At 36.2% G+C, this 21,240-nt stretch overlaps 1 protein-coding gene across 3 annotated transcripts in view; it reads right to left on the bottom strand.

The window, feature by feature from the left end:
* The window catches only part of TAF2 (TATA-box binding protein associated factor 2), a 51,010-nt gene that overhangs the window by 27,799 nt on the left and 1,971 nt on the right, over window positions 1–21,240 (bottom strand). For 2 of the 3 annotated variants that reach the window (XM_065753652.1, XM_065753654.1), the window contains exons 3-15: window positions 20,547–20,707; window positions 16,398–16,516; window positions 15,203–15,344; window positions 14,609–14,840; window positions 13,773–13,957; window positions 13,078–13,191; window positions 11,770–11,869; window positions 8,559–8,644; window positions 5,475–5,610; window positions 4,118–4,272; window positions 1,102–1,216; window positions 895–1,004; window positions 288–353 (exon numbers count right to left, since the gene is read on the bottom strand). In XM_065753652.1, coding sequence (XP_065609724.1) covers window positions 288–353; window positions 895–1,004; window positions 1,102–1,216; window positions 4,118–4,272; window positions 5,475–5,610; window positions 8,559–8,644; window positions 11,770–11,869; window positions 13,078–13,191; window positions 13,773–13,957; window positions 14,609–14,840; window positions 15,203–15,344; window positions 16,398–16,516; window positions 20,547–20,707 — 1,721 coding nt within the window. The remainder of the gene's footprint in view (window positions 1–287; window positions 354–894; window positions 1,005–1,101; window positions 1,217–4,117; window positions 4,273–5,474; window positions 5,611–8,558; window positions 8,645–11,769; window positions 11,870–13,077; window positions 13,192–13,772; window positions 13,958–14,608; window positions 14,841–15,202; window positions 15,345–16,397; window positions 16,517–20,546; window positions 20,708–21,240) is intronic. The other variant, XM_065753653.1, reaches the window with a different exon arrangement.

Below are 21,240 nucleotides of genomic sequence, written 5' to 3'. Positions count from 1 at the left end.
CATAGAGCAAAACGTTTGTGACTGACCTCAGCCAGCAGAGTTCAGTATGAAGCATTTCACCATTCATTTGCATTATTTTTTTTTTTAAAGTTAGCCAAAGAACTCAGGATTTTGTCTATCTTAGTGCTAGTTCAATAATCTTCCTCAAGGACCAACAGGTGATCTGACTTCTCTCTTGAAATCTGCCAGTCGTATAATGAAGCACAACTTTACTATCTAATCCTCCAAAAAACACAATGGATACAAGGCTCTGTCTCACACTGAGAAACATCAGCAAATAAACTTACTCCATTGCAGAAAGGTCCATGTCCACCTCCTCTCCATTCATCAGTGGAATCTTTTTCTTTTTATTTCTATTAAAAAAGAGAAAATAATCAATAAAAAGGATACTTGAAAAATTATCATGTTAGGTAAGATGTACTTATAAAATGCTGAAGTATTCTGTGCATTTTACACGCCAAGAAATAACACTCTCCCCAACACATACAAAAAAAAAACAACTGAGCTGTGTATTAATTTTGTTCAGAAAATAGTCATCAATACTTTCTAGCTGCTTTGAATGCAGCTCCCATGGTGTTAAGAAGTATACAAAGTTCACAAAGTACAGTCCAAGGCATTTATTAAAATGTATGAAGAAACAGAATCTGCGCAGAAAGCACATTATTTTCCTTGTTCTTTGGGCTTAATGAAGATTCTTGGGACTCAACTGGGAACTATGCGTGTTTTACCCCCAGGTGAGACATCCCACTCAAAAGCACTTTGAATAGTTTGATGAGCTATTAGTTTTCAATTTCTTCTCCTATACAAACAAGTTCTTTATAGAACTCAACACTCTAGACATTTTAACTTATCCATACTAATTAATATAAACAGCAAATAGTTTTTAATTCTTACCTTCTGCTTTTAGAATGGCAAGGTATATCGTGTTTAAGACTGTTTTCTTCAATCTGTAATGTGTGGTTAAATGATCCATCAAGTTCTTGTACTGTCACTTTAAGAGGGCCCTTAAAGTTGAAAAGATTATTAACATTAAAAATAGTGTTCTTTATTGTTTGCATCATACTTAAGTGAATAGGTAAAATATAGGAAAATTGAGCTTACCACATATTTCTGAGTCCCAGGAGATGTGTAGTCTTGTTTTATTTCCAATTCCAAAACATTTCGTTTTCTATTAAACGCAAAGCTACCATAAAATTTGACCACTCCGCTCTGATCTCTGAAAAGCAGTATAGGAAATCTACAGCATAAAGCAAAAGCTATAAACACAGTTCTCAATTTTTTCACTCACTTTTTACACTTCTTTTATGCTTACTCCTAGAAACTCCTAGCCGAAGAAAATCAGGAAATGAAAACACATTTCTTTGGACTTTCAGATTTTTTTTTCCTTTAAAAAGTTTTTTTTTATGTACATGCATGTATAACATAAAAAAAAAACCAAAACAAAAGTGAACATTATTTTTAAAAAAAGGTAACAGAAAAAAAAACAAAAAAACAACATACTTTGGACCTCACCACACTCCCATGTCCTTGATATACTCTCAGAGAAAATAACTGAGGAGGTCTTCAGAAATTTCACTAAGAAATGTTTTAATATACTCTTCAGTTAGTACTACCAATACAAGCTGGTGGATGAAAGGATTGAGTGCAGCCCTGCCAAGAAAGACCTGGGGGCACTGGTGGATGGCAAGCTGGACATGAGCCAGCAATGTGCCCTCACAGCCCAGAAAGCCAACTGTATCCTGGACTGCATCAAAAGAAATGTGTCCAGCAGGGTGAGGGAGATAATTCCACCCTTCTGCTCTATGCTGGTCAGGCCTCACCTTGAGAACTGCATCCAGATGTGGAGTCCTCAGTACAGGAAAGACACAGACCTGATGGAGTGCAGCCAGGAGGCAGCCATAGAAATGATCCAGGGGATGAAACACCTCTCCTATGAGGATAGGCTGAGAGCTGGGGCTGTTCAGCCTGGAGAGGAGAAGGCTGAGAGGTGACCTGAGAGTGGCCACTCAGCACCAGGGGAGAGGGGAGCTACAGGAAAGGAGACTGTTCACTGCAGGGGAGTTGGACTGGATGACCTTTAAAGGTCCCTTCCAACTATAACGATTCTATGATAAGCTTCCATTTTATACCCATGCTGCATTTAGTTATTTCACTGCAGTTTTTCAAACTGAGTTGTTGTGAACGTTCATATGTATATACATGAGTTCATACATATATGAAGGGACACAGCAGCAATGATAAAAAAAATGATAACCTCTACTCAAATTTTATCACAGGTGATAAAACTTCAAGTCAACTGCTCTGTGAATGGTTTCATCCTTCATTATTACTGACAGCCATTACTACAGTTTATTTATAGAAGAGCTAGAACACTAGGATGAAATATTTCAGTTCAGGGCACATTCCCAATACATGTCCGATGAAATACAGAAAGGAAAACCTGTTCTTTAATGCTCTCACATTTAAGGGAGTGAGATGCCAGATTCAAACCAGATTCTTATCTTGCACACATTAACTCTTCTCGCAAAATAGGAGCACTTGGCTAGCTACCTCAGACGTGCTGGTTACAATCAACAGTGGTTGTCTTCATAAACATCATGACTTTGCCATCAGAGACACCTTAAGACATTTTTAGTGGTTCCTTTGGCAGAAAGTTTAAATACAGTATCAACATAGCTTCAATAAGAGCAGCTAAGACAGAACGAGTTAACAGTAGCAAGATGTCCTCCCAAACAATACAGACAGCAGCTGTGATCTTTCAAGGTGGAAAACCTAGTCTTATAGGTGCAACAGTGCTTGAAGCATGACAGGGGAAATAACAACCACAGGGCTAAACATAAGTTACAGTTGGAGGATCAGAGCTGGCGCTGAAGTCCAGTGCAGCAACAGAACAAGTAGCAACAGTTAAAAACTGAAAAAGAGTTAAATTGGCTGTTAAAAGGGTTTTTCTCTTTTTTTTTTTTTCTTTTACAACTAAGGTGATGAGATTCTGTACCAGCCTGCTCAGAAAATTTAGCAGTGTCCAAGCAGTGTCAAGGTTGGATAGAGGTTTCAGCAACCCAGTCTAGTGGAGGATGTCCCTGTCCATAGCAGAGAGGTCGGAACAGATGACCCCAAAGGTCCCTTCCAACCCAAGCCTTTCTATGATCTAAGTTACAATTCTTCCTTGCTGACAGAAATGAGAAAATTAAGATCCACTTAGCTTAGATAGCAATGCTGACATTTTGGCACGGGTGTGGCATCAATGTATACAGATAAAATATCTATTCTCCTCAAGTGCTTCACACACCAAAACATGAAACTTAGAATAACGTGTCTTTGTATACTTCTGATAATTATTCTACAAATATTACTTTTACACTATTTTTTAGTTAGATACAGATGCATGGGTGTTATTGGTGGTGAAAATCTATTCAAACACTCTAAAGATAAGCAGCTACTTTTGCTTTCTGTTTTAACAGTAGGACATGGCTTTGCTGAAGTCACGCACCATTTTAATCTGTTGTCACATTAATTAAAACTCCTAAATAAACCTGTTAAATGAAGCAAATTCAAATCTGTCCTCAAAACAATTTAAAACAAGAAACTCTATCTCTTGATTAATATTGCAGACATTTGAGTAATGAACAACTAAAGGTTTATTCTACCCAACTTTGTACTAGCACAAGCTACCAAGCTATTAAATGTATAAAACTATTAATCTGTGCTTTAGGTTACTCATTCCATGCTGATTTACTGGAAATCACATCTAAAAGTGCACCAGACTATAGCATTTTCCATGTCAGACTTCTGCATATTTCTATGGGCAGTGTCCTCTGGAATCCCTTTAGTATAATTTGGCCTTATAGTCCACCAGAGTTCTTGTGCTTCTTTCAAAATAAAAATCACAGCAATCCCTTATGGTAAAGAACACCCAAAATGATAGCAGACATTGAATTACTACAAAAGGATAACAAACCTGGGTCTCACATCTATTTCTAATTCAAAGAACAATGTACTTAACTGTTTAAAGCAAAGATATAAAATACCTTCTTTCACATTCCTTTAGTAGTGCCAATTTAAAAAAAAAGAAATAATTCTCAATATTAGCAATCCAGACCAAGAATAAAAAGGATACACCCACTGCTTTATTAAAGGTTGGATGTCTTTGCCAGAGACATTTGAGATAGATTTCAAAAACCCAGATGTGGAAACCAACATCTGACTCCACATGTGCGACTGGAACTTCTGAGATGAAGCAGTGCTAGCCAGACTCAGCAACTTGTTGAAAACCTAAAATGATAAAAAGTTATTGTTTTAATTAAGCACTTTAATGCACAAAATAAACCTTTCTTTCCTGCTTAGGTGCAAATAAACTAGAACCAAATACTAAAAAAACTCATTGCCTGATAACTGGCTTCCAAAAAAATATGCAACTATAATGCAGAGGTTAACAAGTATGTTAAGTAGCTTTCTGGGAGTTTTTTGTTTGCTTTGCCACTTCAAACACTGCTTTATTATATATGGTTCAAAGGAAAATCTAGTAAGAGTCCATACATCTTCCAAAATTTTCTAACAGATCATGGAATATATCTGCTTTTCAGAAATAAAGCATTCATCATGTTCTGTTTACCTTTTTGCTATTGTTTTTTTTTTAAATTGCAAATAATTTAAATTTACTTAAGGAAAGCTTTACATCTCCTGTATTTTCATTCTGACAAAAGCTGCTTTTAGCACATGGGTGTCCAACCCTCCAGCTTGCCTGGGTCTCACTGAGTGCAGAAGAATTATCATTGGCCACATAAAAAATATATAATGTAGCTAATGCTTAAAAGTAGCATAATTCCTTTTTAATTTTTTTTTGTTAAATCATAAAAACGAGGGCAATAAAAATTCATATAAAACTGAAGGTCTGATGCATATTTTAGCAGATGCACAAAAATGATATCCTCAAAAAAAAAAAAAAAAAAAAAAAGACATCTGAAACTGACAGGAAAATGTTTCACCTAGCTGGAGCACTCTTTTTTTAGATAATCACAAAACATTCAAAAATAAATGAAGAAAAAGCACAAAACATGAAAAAATATCACAGTTTGCTATTAAATTGCTTCTTCTAATATGAAGATTCATGCTCCTCCTCAGCATTGAAAATGTACATAGTGGAAAGCACAACAGCTGGATTCTCATGACTTTATTTACAATTTGATTATATTAACTCACAGAGCCTAGCTATGAGTCAGTAAAGCACGTTCTCAGTGTTACAATAAGTCGTGACAATTCAAAGAAATTGAATACTTCAATGTTAAAGAGAATAAGCAATATATAAAAATATTACTAACTATGCATGACAGCTAAACTTATTCTAAAAATTCCATATTTGTTCCTTACTGTTTTATTTGAAAATACAAATAGAATCCTATCATAAACTGATGTGATCTTTTTTAATGTCCATTTTATGAGTCTTCTATACGTCACGGAAACATTTAAATACTGACCTGTAACATGAACTCCATGCTGATCCTATTTTCAATCAGTCTCATAACAAGATGTGCTTTACACTGGAACATAGTATAATATTCCCAGGACAAGGTATGAGGGTGTTTAATAGAAAAATGTAAATGTGATGCAGGGCTGAAAAATAATAATAAAAAAGTTACATTTTATGGAAAGAAAACAAAAAGCTTATTAGCAACAAAAACTACAGGACACTAACCATTAGGATCTCTTCTATTGCTTTAACAGTACTAATTATGCCACACTTAAAATGACTGCACATAGATGTTGCAGGTGTGGATGTAACTGGAAGCGAGCAAGTATTGTATAGACAAGCAATAAAAGCTGAACCACAGCTTCGCAAAAAGACATTTATGGGGTGAAAAACACAGCAGGAAATCTATGACTTGAGTCTTGAAATTATACATGACATTCTACCTGTCCCACTTCCATTTAAAAGTAAGTATCAAAAAGAGGAAGAGGAGTTTTGAGATTCATAGCAGACTTTCATGTGATGAGCCAAAGGAATTGATTATTTTATTTTAGTTAGCAACTTTATGCTTTTGATACTTTGGAAAATGGATGCCTTCTTAATAAAGTGCCACTTTGTTTCTGTAGCTTGAACTTCCTGTGGTGCTCCTTCGCACATGCCCTTTTTGTGCCAATAAGCAAAATATTTTAAAGGATTTAACTTCATTCAGTATCAGAAGATAGACAGTGAAATCCTGAAGCTTTTTAAAATAGGACTTCATGTCTGGACAGCAATAAAACACCAACAATTTAATTTTGGGGTGTTTTAAAGTTCTACATTTCAGAACATAAGCTGACCTATAGTCTAGTTTCTAAGTAGAATAGTAACTGTATCTCCCTAGAAAAATAAGACATTTTTGCCCCTTTTCAATTATTTGAGAAGGTAAGTCTGAGTTTATTGTAACAATAAACCGAAGTTGAGGAAACTGTATTTTATTGTGCTTAACATTTGAACTTTTTTCCATGAATTAATAACAAACATCTTAAGAAATGGACCTGTGCTATGACAGGCCAACTTCTAAAGAAAAAGGAATTCAGACTTAATTCATGTTGGCTGAAGGAGAATGACAAATTAGCCATTGTAATACAGAAAATACCAGCTGCTTAACATTACAGGGTTCAAAATATGGTTGTCCTGTGATTCTCACTTATAGATAACCTATCTAAACCACTTCAGGATGGACCACACAAATAAACTGTCCAAAGATTTATAAGACTTTGCAAGATAAAATGAATTAATTGTAACAAAAACAACAGGTATAAGTCTGATCCTTCCATGTCAGCTATCTCTGGAAAAAACACAACTTCCAGAACCTACAAAGTCCTACGAAACAAATGATTTTAACTTCACCTCATCTTTCCATGCACTTCAGTGTTGTATGCCAGTAAGAAGCACTTCCCTTTTTAACTGCAGCTGTAAAGATTTCAGGAGATGGCAAAGACCAAGACAGCCACACTTCAGTATTCTTTTCCTATTCATTTATTTAATGGGAGATTTTGTTGGCTTTACTCATGAACATCAGTATAAACATAGGATAAAAATTATTTCTGAATTTAAGCAATACTACCCATTCTAGGTGTACTGAATATATTAATAAGAGTGTGTTTGGGTTTACTACTTGCTCTTTCCTGTTGTTCAGAAACTACTGAAGTCTTCCATATCTATATCATCCTGTTATTTTGCACATTTCTGTATTTTAGGGTAAGAAGGGTTTGCAACCATGACATTGAAATGCAAGAAGGAAACTGAGGTTGTGGCTCAGACATTATATAATAATTTGGTCTCAGTATAAAACTATTCATCCAGCTTCAAAATATATACTTGATTGACTTTGGTAAAATTCTTTTCTTAAAAATTACAACCAAGCCAGGGACCACATTCTTGGCCTTCTTAAACTCACTATGTGTTGATTGATTTTGTTACTGCTTACAGTATTTAACAGCAAATCAAAACAGACCAGTTCATCGAATTTGAGAGTTGTCATTTGTAGTTCCTTCAATTTTAGTATATTTATTCCCACTGTATTTTTCATCAATCATTAAATTTTGAAAGCTGTTACTGAATTATCATCAAACAGAAATTAAAATTAGCAATATGTGAAAGCAAAAAGTGAATTAGCTCTTCCATTAAAATTTAGAAAACTCATGCTCTTGAGCACACTTCAGTCATTTGATAGAAAAAACTAACCCTACCCTAACCCTAACCTTGCCAATATGCTTCTCCCACTTGAAATGCACCTATTTAATGTTTCTTGAAATTTTTACTTTTTACAGTAGCATGGTGCAAGACTGAAGAAAACCAAACTTAGAGAGGGAGAACACAACATGAAAATGTAATGAGCATTTCAAAACATTAATCTACAGAACTGTTAATTTGGAGTTTATTTTCTTTCATTCTCCTAAAATAAGGGATTTTTTTCTTGCATAAGAAATATTCTGGAGAGCTATGCTTGTGTTGCACTACATATGAACAGAAAGAATTTGTGAGTTGTTCTGTGCAGAAGTTAATCAGTATGAAAAGTTACTTTTTTCTAGTAATTTCTTCCCATATTTTAATTGAGTTGAAAATAGGATTATTAACCAATCTAATTTTTATTCTTATTGTAAATTGGACTGCAATAATGCAGATATTGGCAGGAAACTATACCATAATAACCAGAACAAAGAATCGCACACAACTGAATACAAAAAAAAACAGCCAAGTAAAAGAAAACTAAGGGTACTCTAAAAAAGCCTAAAGATTACTAACCTCTCTAGAAATAGCTCAGGCCAAAATTCTTGCTCCATCTTCCCTCTCATCCTCTTACTAAGAAGTATTTTCATAACAGTATGAAAAATATTCATTATTCTTAATTCCCTTCAAGATTTAAATTGAAATAAAAATAAAACAACAGGGATACAATATACTCATGATACTTTATGAGACTAGTAATATATGTCTTGAGCAGCTGAAGTTCTTCAGCCTTTGGCCTTATGCCACACAACACACCCAAGGCATATATTAATGGCCCCATAAAAACATACCCTGTAATGACTTGTGGCTTAAATAAACATACTTGTCTTTCTCTTTTCCTCCTCCGAATATTGGATGCAGCAGAACTCCACCGGTCTTCAGCTCATATGCCACTATTTGATCTAACTCCTAAGGAGTACAGCATATGTAAGAGAGCATAAGTTTGGAAAGCACAGAAATTAGTTACAGAAGATAGGGAGGCTTTTAACATCATTGTTCAAATTATACTTCCTATAGAAATATGTTTACAAGCACAGACTAATATTTTAAAAACAGTGATCTCCCTCAGCATGGGAAGCAATATTAGACAGTTGAAACTGGCAGTTAACTTCTGCAATGGATCTGGACTGTGGGTCAACCTACAATATCTAAATCTATAATAATCTAAAACCAATATATCTAAAGAATATTACTGTCCACTGAGTACGTTTCCTCTGATCTTTTTTATTTTTAATGTTTACATTCAGAGTAAAGTAATACTGTGTACAGCTACACAGTAGACTGCAGAATATAAAAGCTCACCTCATCTTGACCCACATCCAAGCCAGACAGAAGCAGGCTCTGTGTCTGAATTTGTGGGCTGCTGTGCCCATGTTAACAAGCACACTTAAGGCAGGATGTTTGCTCACTGTCATCCAACAGTCAACATGGCTTCTGGATCAAATCAGGTCAGTTTTAGCATAGGGTAAGTGAACTGTTGTCTGCAACCCGATGTTAAACAAGGAATTTCCAGTGTTAACATATTTTGATATGTATTGATTCCAATTAACTTGCATCCTTTCACATACTGACAATAAGTTCAAAGCAGTAAGGGAAGCTGTGACAGCAGCACTTAGTTCTATGTGGAAGTACTTAACTAATACACAGGGAAAGAACATGAACATCTAATACTCAGAAACAACTCTGCACACAGCACTGGACTCTGGTGTTCTCTATTGTACAATCATGTTTAGCACAGACAGCACAGGACTGGTGAGCTGAATATGCCTTATTCAGATAGAGTACTGAGTTCCTGTGTGGGTAAGGAATGTAACTGATTCCCTTTGGTTAGAAAATGTGACGAGGAAGAAGATATTTATCTTTCTATAAATGGATGTCACTGAAAAGAAAGAAGAGTCACTGCTGTTATGACTATTAAGTCTCTCACCATTACACTTAGAAATGTAATCAACAGAGAACTTCCTTTTCCAATACAGGTGATTCCTAATAGAAAAAATAATCTTAATGAAAATAAAAAGCCATCAACTTTCACAATGGACATCAAAAGTTCCAGCTCCAACAAGTACCACTTCCCATCTCCAAAATCACCCACAATGTGTTTTGATTCAAAGGAAGGTACATGCAACCTTGCAATACGCAGGCACAGAAATACCTAAGCACTGAAGTGCATCATCTCTTAACATATAACTGGTCAGAAGTAAGACTGCACAGTATCTCTTTCAAAAAGCAGTTTGGTTTACTCTTATTACCACATATCCATGCCGGGTTTTACAAGTTCCTTGTGAATGTGAGCTAAAAATGATATGCACAAAGAAAAGAAGCGTGAAGACAAGTAGGGTAACCCCTAAATGACTTCATCAGCCTTATCCTTAACGTCTATCCATATCCTAGGAAATGAGAAGACCACCAAGCCCATATAATGAAGCATACAATTCTGCTCAGACATCAGATCACAGAAGAATGAAATAAAGACTGAGCATTCACAGAAACTTTCAATGGTCCTCAAGTTACATCATTTCCCCACACTGATGTCTGTCAGTCTACATGGTCACACTCGGAGACTTTCAGACAATGGCTCAATGTACAAGTGGAGATCAGGGACAAGTGGTGCTCCTCAGGGATCAGTGCCGGGACGAGTGTCAAATTTAACAACTTTTAGGCAACATGGACAGAGTTCACCCCCTGCAAGTCTGCAGATGACACCAAGCTGAACAGTGCAGTTGACACATTAGAAGGAAGTGATGCCACTGAGAGGGACCTGGACAGGTTGAGAGATGAGCCCATGCCAACCTCATGAAACTCAACAAGGCCAAGAGCAAGTCTCTGCACCTAGATCAGGGTGACCCCAAGCACAAATACAAGCTGGGGGGAAAATGGCTTGACAGCAGCCCTAAAGAGTAGGATTTGGGAGTGTCAGCTGATGAAGGACTCAACATGAGCTGGCAATGTGTTCTTGCAGACCAGAAGGTCATCAGTATCCTGGGTCACATCAAGCGAAGCATGACCAACAGGTCAAGGGAGGTTATTCTGCCACTCTACTCTGCTCACCTGAGACCCCACCTAGAATACTGTGTTCGGTTCTGGGTCCCCCAACACAAGAAGGACATGGAGCTGTTAAAGCAGGTTCAGAGGAGAGCCACAAAGATTAACAGAGGGCTAGAGAACCCCTCCTATGGGGACAGGCTGGAAGAGTTCACGCCATTCAGCCTAGAGTAGAGAAGGCTCTGCTCTAGCAGCCTTCCAGCACCTGAACGGAGCCTACAGGAAAGCTGGGGAGGGACTTTTCATAAGGGCATATAGTAACAGGATGAGGGGAAATGGTTTTAAACTGGAGGACACAAGATATCTAGATAGACTACTTACTAGGAAAAAAAATCCTTACTGTGAGGGTGGTGAAACATTGGAACAGGTTGCCCAGAGAAGTTGTGGGTGCTCCCTCCCTGGAAGCATACAAGGCAGGGATGGATGGGGTTTTGAGCAAGCTGGTCTAGAGGGAGGTGTCCAATGGGGGGCTGGAACTAGATGATCTTAAAGGCTCCTTCCAACTCAAACCATTCTTTGATTCTGTGTTTTTCTAACAGGATAAACCACTATGATGTCAATATTATCAACTGATTTGAGAGACACTTGAGACCCACTGACTTGAGACAACTTCAATAGGCATTTTTCTGTTTTATTATAAAGCTACTGTTTAAATGAGGCTAAAAAATACCTGATCCACTGCTGACCCAAGCTAACATCAGAGCCTTTCTGAGGTACAGGAACAGTCATCACAGTACAACAAGTTTAGTTCACTGAAGAGATCTCCTTATGAATTTTGCATTATTTTAAGTATTAAAAAGTACTGTTTTTATTTTTCCTGTCTTAGAGCAAAAATTCAAGAGAAAAACTGCTGCACAAAATAATGAAAATTATTATTTGTAAGATTGATACAGAAACATACTTTGGTTGATATATTTGGTGTTTACCTTTAAGTTTTGGTACTATATCCACAAATTATAATGTAAAAAAGAAATTCTACATTACGTTGTTACCTGTTTAATCCAGTGGCGGTATTCGTTAACACCAAACGTTTTTTTCATCCAAAGGCCATATATATAACCAGAGATTCCCTTTAGCACCCATTCATCTGACCTACAATAAGAAAAAAACATGAATTATGGCATTTCAGAAGGTATTTCATAATGGACGGTATTTTTAACTAACTCAAAATAGCCACAAGTTTCAGCAGGTTATATAACATTCTCTAAGTCAGTAGAAGTCTGATGAGCTGTGAACCAATTTATGTAACTTGGCACTTGGGTAGGACCAATGAAACTGAAGAGCCAGTGAAAACATAACTTCTACCACAGAGGTCCATATTAAAATATAAAAGCAAACCGCCTTAGCTGAAACCATAACAATAAGACAGTGGAAATAGATATGAAAGTTAAAATGACTGCTAAACTACATGATCTTAATTGTTTGACAGCTCTCTCAAGGCAGTGGAGGCAACTGCAATGAGACAACATACCTATCTTCACAACTCAGTGGACATTCACTTAAAAACACCTTTTGAGAGTTATGCGTTAAGAGAGAAGCACACGGAAAAAAAACACAAAAAGAACATGAGCCAGAATCCAAAGCATAAGAATGGCAGATAGGTAAACAGGAGGAAGACACAAAAAGGAGTCATCATGGGAGACAAAAAAAACTGTCTTGACCATGGATGTAGATGGGTAATAAGCATCAGAACACTGGAAATTATCCTAGTAAAGACATGTTAGTTTCAGTTTTTTTAAGTCATGAATACTCTAGAACCTACAATTTTGCCCTGGAAAAAGGTAATGGACCCCTTGTCTCTGAAACATGAAGTGTTAACTTTTAACGTTTTCACTACATGAGAAAGCTCAGAGATATTTTCTGACAGATAAAGTTACATGCAGCTTACCATCCCAGTGAACATGTCAATTTGACACTGATTACTGCATTCTCTTCTCCCTTAATTCCCTCTAATATATTAGTTCTGCATAGGTTGCATTTCCTCATTCAAAATATCTGATAGAAATTCTCTGATAATAGAAAAGTCTCCTCTATAAATTCATAGGTACCAAAGCAGAGTGAGTAACAATAATTTGAGAGAAGACATGTTCAACCACTACAGTCTTCTGAACATCTCACATTCCTCTTCCAAGGGGAAAAAAATGATTCTGGACTTTCATGTATTGAGATGGCTTTATTACTCTTCTGTTTCCCCTACAGTTACTTACACTTACACTTCTGGTAAAATACAATACACAAAATAAATTTCAGTTCCCTGAATTTCCCATCTTTTCTAGAGAGTACCACATTAAAATACTCACCAGGACATTCTGGATATAAAACACCCAAAAAACTGCTGGGCCAGGGCCTGTGCCAAGCACCTTCTTGTCAGTGGAGTTTCATCTATAATCATTGCACTGTGTAAGAGATTTGTGCTGTACCCCAATAAAAAGAGAATAACACAGTATGAGCACAAGCCCAAACAAAACAACCCCAAAAATAAAAATAAATAAATAAATGAGACCTTGCCTTAAAAGCCAAAACAAATACAGCAGTTCTTTCACTGGTTTTCCAGCAAGATATCTTTTTTTTTTTTTTTTAATAACATTAATCTAGGCAGATTTCCTGCTATTATATACACACACAACTTTTCCTTTATAGAGCCAAAGTAGTTGGATTGGTGAAAATCTTTTGGATTCACAGTACAATCTTCCAGCTGAAGAAAAGCAAAACATAATCAAATGTCTATGTTTAAACTGATCTTAAATATTTCATGTGTGGTGCTTTTAAATCAGAAAACCTCTGCCAATTTCTTGTTGAAGAAGATGCAAATCCAACATCTTTAAAAAATACACGATTAGAAATGCTGTTAGAAGTCTGTAATGTCAACAAAAGATAGCTTTTCTGAACTAGGAAACTCAAAACTCAGGCTATAAAAATAATAACATCAGGTATTTCCCAGTAGTGTTAGAGTTTCTATGCTCATGGATTTAGAAAGCATCATTTTCTCAAATACCTGAAAATACTCATGGATGCATAAGCAGCTACTTCAACATATGCTTCATCAATAAAAACTGTCTTGAAGCAGGAGTATGGATAGCGACAGGTAAGAATCTCCTCATAGAATTCAAAAACCTCATGAAGGTATGACGTGGTATGTTTGAGCAATGGAAGTAGTTGTGGCAAGCAAAAGTGAGTCACCTACAAAGGGAACATTTGGTACAGGACTGGTGAATTTAAATTCATTTATGTCAAATTAATTATGTAACAAAACAAAACAAAACAAAAAAAAAAAAAAAAAGAGAACAAGCCTAACAGAAAAAAAAGCATTTTCAAGCTGTGATAATAATTATAATAGCAGAAAAGTACACCGGGATATGTACCTAAACTGTGAGAGCAACAACAAGCAAAATATTGTTTTGAAAAATATGTTAAATAACGACATCTACCTGGTGATGTCTATCATTTAACATGACGTGACAGTTTTTGTGACTTTGTACTCTAGCACCATTAAGTATTATTTTTCTCTTACATAATGAGACCCATATCAGATAGAGAAGCAGTGTTACTGTTTAGGAGATGATCTAATATAGCTGAAGCTATGAAAAACCTTTGACATTACTGTTTTCTCCAGAAGTTGACTTCAGCACAGAAATGAAGTTTAGAACAGTAACTAATTTCAAACCAACATTATACAAGTCAAACTATAGAAATTCACCAGTTTGCAATTCTCAAATCTCAAGGACTGTTTTTTTTTTTTGTTGTTTTTTTTTTGTGTGTGTTTGTTTGTTTGTTTAACAATAACTAGCTTTCTACTAAATAGAAAAAGGAGATATCTATGAAAATTATTACCTCATGCATGTACGGATCAACAAGAATTTCAAAAGGTCCTATGGCTAGGGAGATGTTAGAAGCAGCAGTTGGAATAGCCAGCATATAATGAAAAGTCTTCTTTCTCATATCATGGGTATATACAGTTTCCACCAAATCTCCATTTGAAACAGCCACCATTGCAGCATCCACAGTATACTCAAGTTTCCAGGTACACAACTCAGAATATGAATCAACACAAGGAAACCAAAATCTAGGGAAGTCAGCATGGGGGAAAAATGGTTAACAATCATGGCTATGTTTCACAAACGATACGTCTTTCAAGTTCCAAAGTGTATCTTTTAACACTGTCAATGCTGACAAACCTCTACTATATGGTACTGATGTATGTATTGATACACTCTGCTTTCACAAAGCACTGTAAGTTTCTTTGCCATTACCTCCTGAGTTATAAAGACTAGAAATCCTAATTATTAGATGCTATTTCACACTGGTGAGCTCCTTTCAAGCAGGAATTAAGTTTACAGATGTTCAGCCTTACCAAGAATTCTGGGAAATTCTATTTTCTAGACTAAATAAGAACTGCAATCTAAAATTCAAAGACAGCAATCTTACCTTGTAGAATTTTGATAACCACAAGAAAAGACATGAGCACCTCTTTCTGCCATGCTGCCCTCCATGTTGGGTACCACAAAATGAAGACCTCCTTTTGGCTGGTCCAGAGAAAAATTTATGTGCACCTTTAAGACTTTCAACTCTGCAGCATCGAGACAGAAATTAAGAGTATATGCATAACTTATGTGAATGTTATTTCAGAATACTCATTCAGTTTTAGACAATAGGTCTTTCAGGATTATCTGATTACTTCATTCTCATGGACATACCTTACAAAGCACAACACAAGATCTTACAGTACTGAGACCTCTAAGGCTTAACTTACAGAATATGAATGTATGAGAATTTTAATTAATTGATAAAAACGTCTATTGGAGTTGCATCTAATCTTCCAATGAAGTTACATTACTGAAATAATTTCCTACCAAAACTGCATGTAACAGGCACATTCATAAAAGCTATGCTGTTAAAATTTGCAGTTTGTTAAAACCTCTTATTATATTTAAAGCTTTTCCTGTGACTGAAGTGCTTTTGCTTTGGTTTAGTTTCACAGAAATCTCACCTATGAAGAGACAGGCCAGAAAAGAAATGCAAGCAGATGGTTAACTTTAGCCAAGAAGCCTAACCATATACTGGCATTAAAACTTTGAGAAAAAAAGATACCTATCTGAATATTTTACTTTCTAGGCTTGCAAGTAACACAACAGAAACTTAAAGATTACAATATAACAAAAGTATTTCCTGGTAAGATACAACTGACAACATTGGATAAGTGTTTTCAAGGTGAGATGGGAAAAAATAGAATTTTATAAACAACAAATAAATAGACAGATTCTTGTAAATTATTTTCTTTGTTGACTCATGTATACTTTAACCTGCTTCAAAGATTTATAATTTAGCATCCACCATACTCCATTATACCCACAACCTCATATATATTTCTGAGCTCAGTACCACCCAGAATGTGTTTGGAAAGGGTGCTGCAACCAGTTCTCCATTTTATCAAGAAGCATGAAGGCATTTTTCAGCCTTCAACTGGAAAAATGAGTGACACCAAAAGAAAACAGTAATCACCATTTACTAAAATCACACAGTATTATTTCTATTTACTTAGATATCCTATCGTCCGATAGGAACTCGCAGATAACAATCCTGTAGCACCTTAAATTAAGCTTTCAGTAAACAAACTATTTACCATCAACGTGCTTCCACAGCTCTGAGGGAACTTTAATGCAGAGTTCACCATTTCCAGCATCAGGGTCCACAGCACTGACTGCGGCAGCATAGGCGTTGGAAAAATAGTTGAGATTCCTCCTGTCAGAAATAGCCGTTTAATTCTTAAAGTATACACTGAACTCCAAAAAAAGAACATTAAAAAAAATCAACTTTTAAAGTGACATTATTTCTATATTAAATTTCACAGGTAAAATGAGAAATACTTTTTGGCCCTTAGAAACAATTTAAAAAGATTGCAAACATTTATTTATTTAGGATGCAGACATTTGTACAGTAAAGTTGCAGCTGTTTAAGTGACCATATATTGGCTAACAGCACGTTTCATTCTAAGGTAGTAACATTAGTTGTGACTTAGATTGACTGTTTTCCTATGAAATGAAAAGGGACACGTGTGTTTATTCTTAATAGCTGAATGCTACCTTCTTAGTGTTCACTATTACGATACTCACCTACTGTCAGACTCATCAGTAAAGCTCATAAATAGCTTTGCTTTTGCATCTTTACGCTACACAGCTTTCATATTCTTTCAAAATTGCTTTTTAACTCTACAAAACATGGGCATGGTCTCTCTCTTAATTCTAATCCTCTAGTACACAGATTTCTCTCCGAGCAGAAAGCATCTCAGTTACTCATCACCTCCTCTTTCCAGAAAGAATTCTGAGCATTTAGCTGTGCACCACTGATGAATCCAGCAACTGTGGGGGGAGAGCTGCAGACAAGCATAAAGCTCTCTGCAGTGCTGCTGCTCCACAATGGAGTAAATCAACATTTGGCTGTGGACTCCATGCTTCCATGGAATCTCAAGTCTATGCAAAGCAGACATGATCTCATTTCAGGACTTTATTTTCTTTCATCTAACCACTCTCTATTCACCATCCACCAAGAAAATGGCATTCAACCCAAATGACAGTACCTGACTTGGAAGAACGAAGGGTAATTAGCTGGGCCAAGACCAGCCTAGATGTCTACATATGTCAAACACCATGCTTATATTCTCAGCCTCACTCATCTGAAAATCTTAGCCAATCACTGAAATATACTGAGGACACATTTTCACCCAGTTCTTGATCTTAGGCAGTGGTAACTCACACATTCTCTGGTACCACTACCAAGACCAAGAACGGTGAGAGCACTAAACTTTTCTACTTAGCTTGAAAGCTTTGGAAAATAGGACAATGGGACTAAATACAGAAACACTTAAATCTTAATTTTTAACATGCAACCATGATTTTTTTTGTCACAGTTGAAGTGCACCTAAAGAGTTCAATTTGCATACTGGAATATACTTCAAATACAGTTCCAGATGAATTCAAACCAGCTTAATTTTTTTGATAGACAGCTTTCAGTTGGTTTATCTTCCTGATTTGACTTATCAAGGTCTCAGAGCAGTGCTAATGCTGAGGCACAAGACACTATCAGGGACATCAAAACCACCCCCAACTAATACTGCTGTAAGCTAATTTGTGTTCTAGGAAGGCAAAGAAGTATCAGTTGGAAAATGGCCTTTTTTGAATACTGACTGACTGAGACGACTGAGAACTACCTTCGTAATTAAAGAAATTAGCAACAGAAAACAGTAACACTTGTATTAGATTATAAAGTCTCAAAGTTCTTTCATTTTAATGTAAACTTGTTTGGAAAATTCATGACTGTCAACAGGCAACTCTTTTCCAGTGCATCAGTAAGGATTTTTTCCAAGTCCGAGTCTCATGATGAACTTGTGGTTACATTTCAAACATCAACAGATTCATAGACAGGAAAAGGTTATGATTTTATAACATAAAAGGTAGACTCCAGAGGGCTTAAGATTTTATGGGAAACAGTCTATTCTGATATTTCTATTTTTGTAAAGTGCTCCAGTTCAAGTGGGTGATTCACTGTAAAAGGAATCCATTAAAGACTCAGTACCACAGACTAATCTTTTCATAGGTTACACGACTCTCAGCATATGACCATTTAAAACAAAAAACAGCACAAGCCAAAAGTTACCTCCCAAGAGATAAACATATGTTTTCCTAATGGTAAGTGACAGTAAAAAAGTAATATACATTTATGCGTTTTCCTGGTAGAGACACTTTTTATTAACAGAATAGACACAAAACTCTTAACTACTGACCAAGTATGTGCTGTTGACTGACTGGACATGAGCAATCTTGTAAAGACATTTCTTTAAAGCTACTCATTGATTCCTAATACCACCACGCCAACTTTTAAGGATTTCTCACTACTAGGGGCAGAAATATTCACTAAGTGATGACAAAGTGCATAATGAGTTTACAACCAGAAGAAGAATCCTAACAGGGGAAATGAAGGTTATTTATTGTAGCAAATCACAAAGAAGCAGATACTCAATTCACCAGTAACTTGTCTGTTTTGTGCATAGGTAAAAAGGCTGATCCCTGACCTCTCAGATGAAAGAATATTACAACACATGCCCTGAAGGGTGGCACAAAGATCTCTCCTGCAGCTTACTGCTGCTTGTATCTAAACAAAACGAGAAACTGTGTGATATCAAAACGTCTTTAAGAACTACATGCTTCAAGTTAAAAACAAGAGAACAACAAGTAGATGAATTTATGAATGAACAGGTATACACTACTCAAAGCTAAAATCATACTGAATAGAGTATATACACAGAAGCATTGTGTGCATATTACAGTGCTATACAAGGTATGTCTTCCTTTATAAGAAAGCAATAATAAAATACAATAGTTTCTCAAACTTGCACCACAGTTACCATAAGTGTGTGAAGCACACATCCAGGCAAGAGCAGGATAATCACAAATTTCACTTATCAGATGAAACCAGATGTCACTTTTGCAGTGGTTATTTAATAGTGTAAACTCTTAAGGAAAAATAAAACAAAACAAACAAAACGTGCAGAAGAACAAAATAACTCCTTCACTCATTTTAACGGAGAAGGGGTAGAGACATGAGCAGTTGTCTCAGTAGTCAAATACAGGCTGGGAGATTTCTGCATCCTACAGCATGGAAAAATAAATTCCACTTTCCTTATATGGACAGAATCAAGAAAGCTCCAATTTACAGTGAATACAGGGAAGAGGAGGACAACAGAAGTGGCTGTAACGCTACAGCAACAGGTCTAAGACAAGACCCAAACAGGCACGCTCCAACGCTACTTGCAGGCTGGAAGCAGTCCTTACAAGATTCCAACTCTTCCTTAAACGTATGAACTAAATGAGATTCTCTGCCACCTTGTGTACAGACAGCAAACTTATACACGTTGTTTTATAAGTACTTTACAGTGAACTGCTTTGATTGTTTTAAATCTCTCTCACATCTTCCAGATGTTAACTAAGATAGTGGAAAAAAAGAACGAATGAGTTTGGAAAGGACCACTTGGTCCAAGACCTTCTTGAGCAGGGTGCCCAGAAGCGCGTTCAGGAGGCTTTTAGAGATCTCTGAGGAGACTCCACAGCCTCTCTGGGAAATTTGTGCCAGTTTTCAGCCAACTGGACAGGAGAAAAAACAAGCAAACAACAATAATCTTATTTCCTTGTGTTCAGAGGGAAACTCCACTGTTTTAGTTTGTGCACACTACCTCTTGTCCTGACACTGGATACAAGTTAAAGCACAAGAAATTCTGAATGCGAGAAAACACCTTTCTACAGCTCAGGTCATCAAACAAAGCAGCAGCTTGCCCAGAGAGACTGTCAAGTTTCCACATTAGAAGATACTCAAAACACAAACAGACCTGAGTAACTTGTTCTAACTGACCCTACTTGAGCAAGGGGGCTGGACTAGATGTCCTCAGGAGGTCCCTGCCAACCTAGAGAAGTCTCACTTCCTATCAGCCACAGTTTAACAGGTCACTTTCACTGACAGTCCTCCAGCAATTCTGCAAACTGTAAACTCCACCAAACCATCCCAAAAGAGCATGCAAAAACTTGAACATAAGTTTCAGCAAGGTCAAAAGAGAACACACAGAGAACACATTTGCTACTATGCTTCTCTTAACAAAAAAACAAATGGAGATGAGATCTTTATCAAAGTTTCTTTATCAACAAGTAAAACTAGCTAATACAATAGGTTATGCTTCACAACACACAAAAAACCACGTCTACGGAGTATTAAACATATCACTTACTGCTTTGACTCGTGGTGACAGACCTCCAGTGTAGGGTCATTATAGATGAAAGCTGCTTCCAAATCATTGACTCTGACTCTGTAAATCCGGCACTGTTTACTGTTCAGTTTGATTCTATTCAGGTTTGCAACTGTGGGAAATATTGTCAGTTCCACGTAGCCCTACGAAAACACAAATCAACACTTCCTTTAAAGTTTTATCAGTTCATCAAGCAAAGATACATTAAAAATAAAACAAATCTAATGCATTTCCAGAGGAAAATCATAGGTGAAATGTGAATTTTGTATTTAAAAAAATAAATTGCTTTTTCCCCTCTAGATGATTTTATTTCATACAATTTAACAGGTGAATTTCCCCAGCTGCAAAATAAATAGTAACTAAAAACAGAACTTGGAAAGGACTGATACCTATATTTATTTTACTGGAAATTATTTGCCTTTACTGACTATTTATCAAGTTTATTACCAACCTTTTTCATCCGTATGTTTCAGGTTTTGGCATCTAAGCTTGAAACAATGCCTCTCAAAATCTAAGTAGACTGTTCAATCACATATCTAAGTTCACAAATAGTCTCAATGCCTTGAGGACCAAAACCATGAATGCCTCTTCAAATCTCATGGAAGCTAAAAAACCCAATAACTTTATCCTTAATGTCAAATAATAGCACTTAAAGTTAATTCTTGACTGTAAATTG

Source organism: Cyrtonyx montezumae, unplaced genomic scaffold (genome assembly GCF_038088225.1).
Source record: "Cyrtonyx montezumae isolate F1298 unplaced genomic scaffold, pur_monq_1.0 scaffold_8, whole genome shotgun sequence".
NCBI classification, from domain to species: Eukaryota; Metazoa; Chordata; class Aves; order Galliformes; family Odontophoridae; genus Cyrtonyx; species Cyrtonyx montezumae.
Note: the sequence above shows the minus strand (reverse complement) of the source record. Positions and strands in the feature narration are given on the sequence as shown.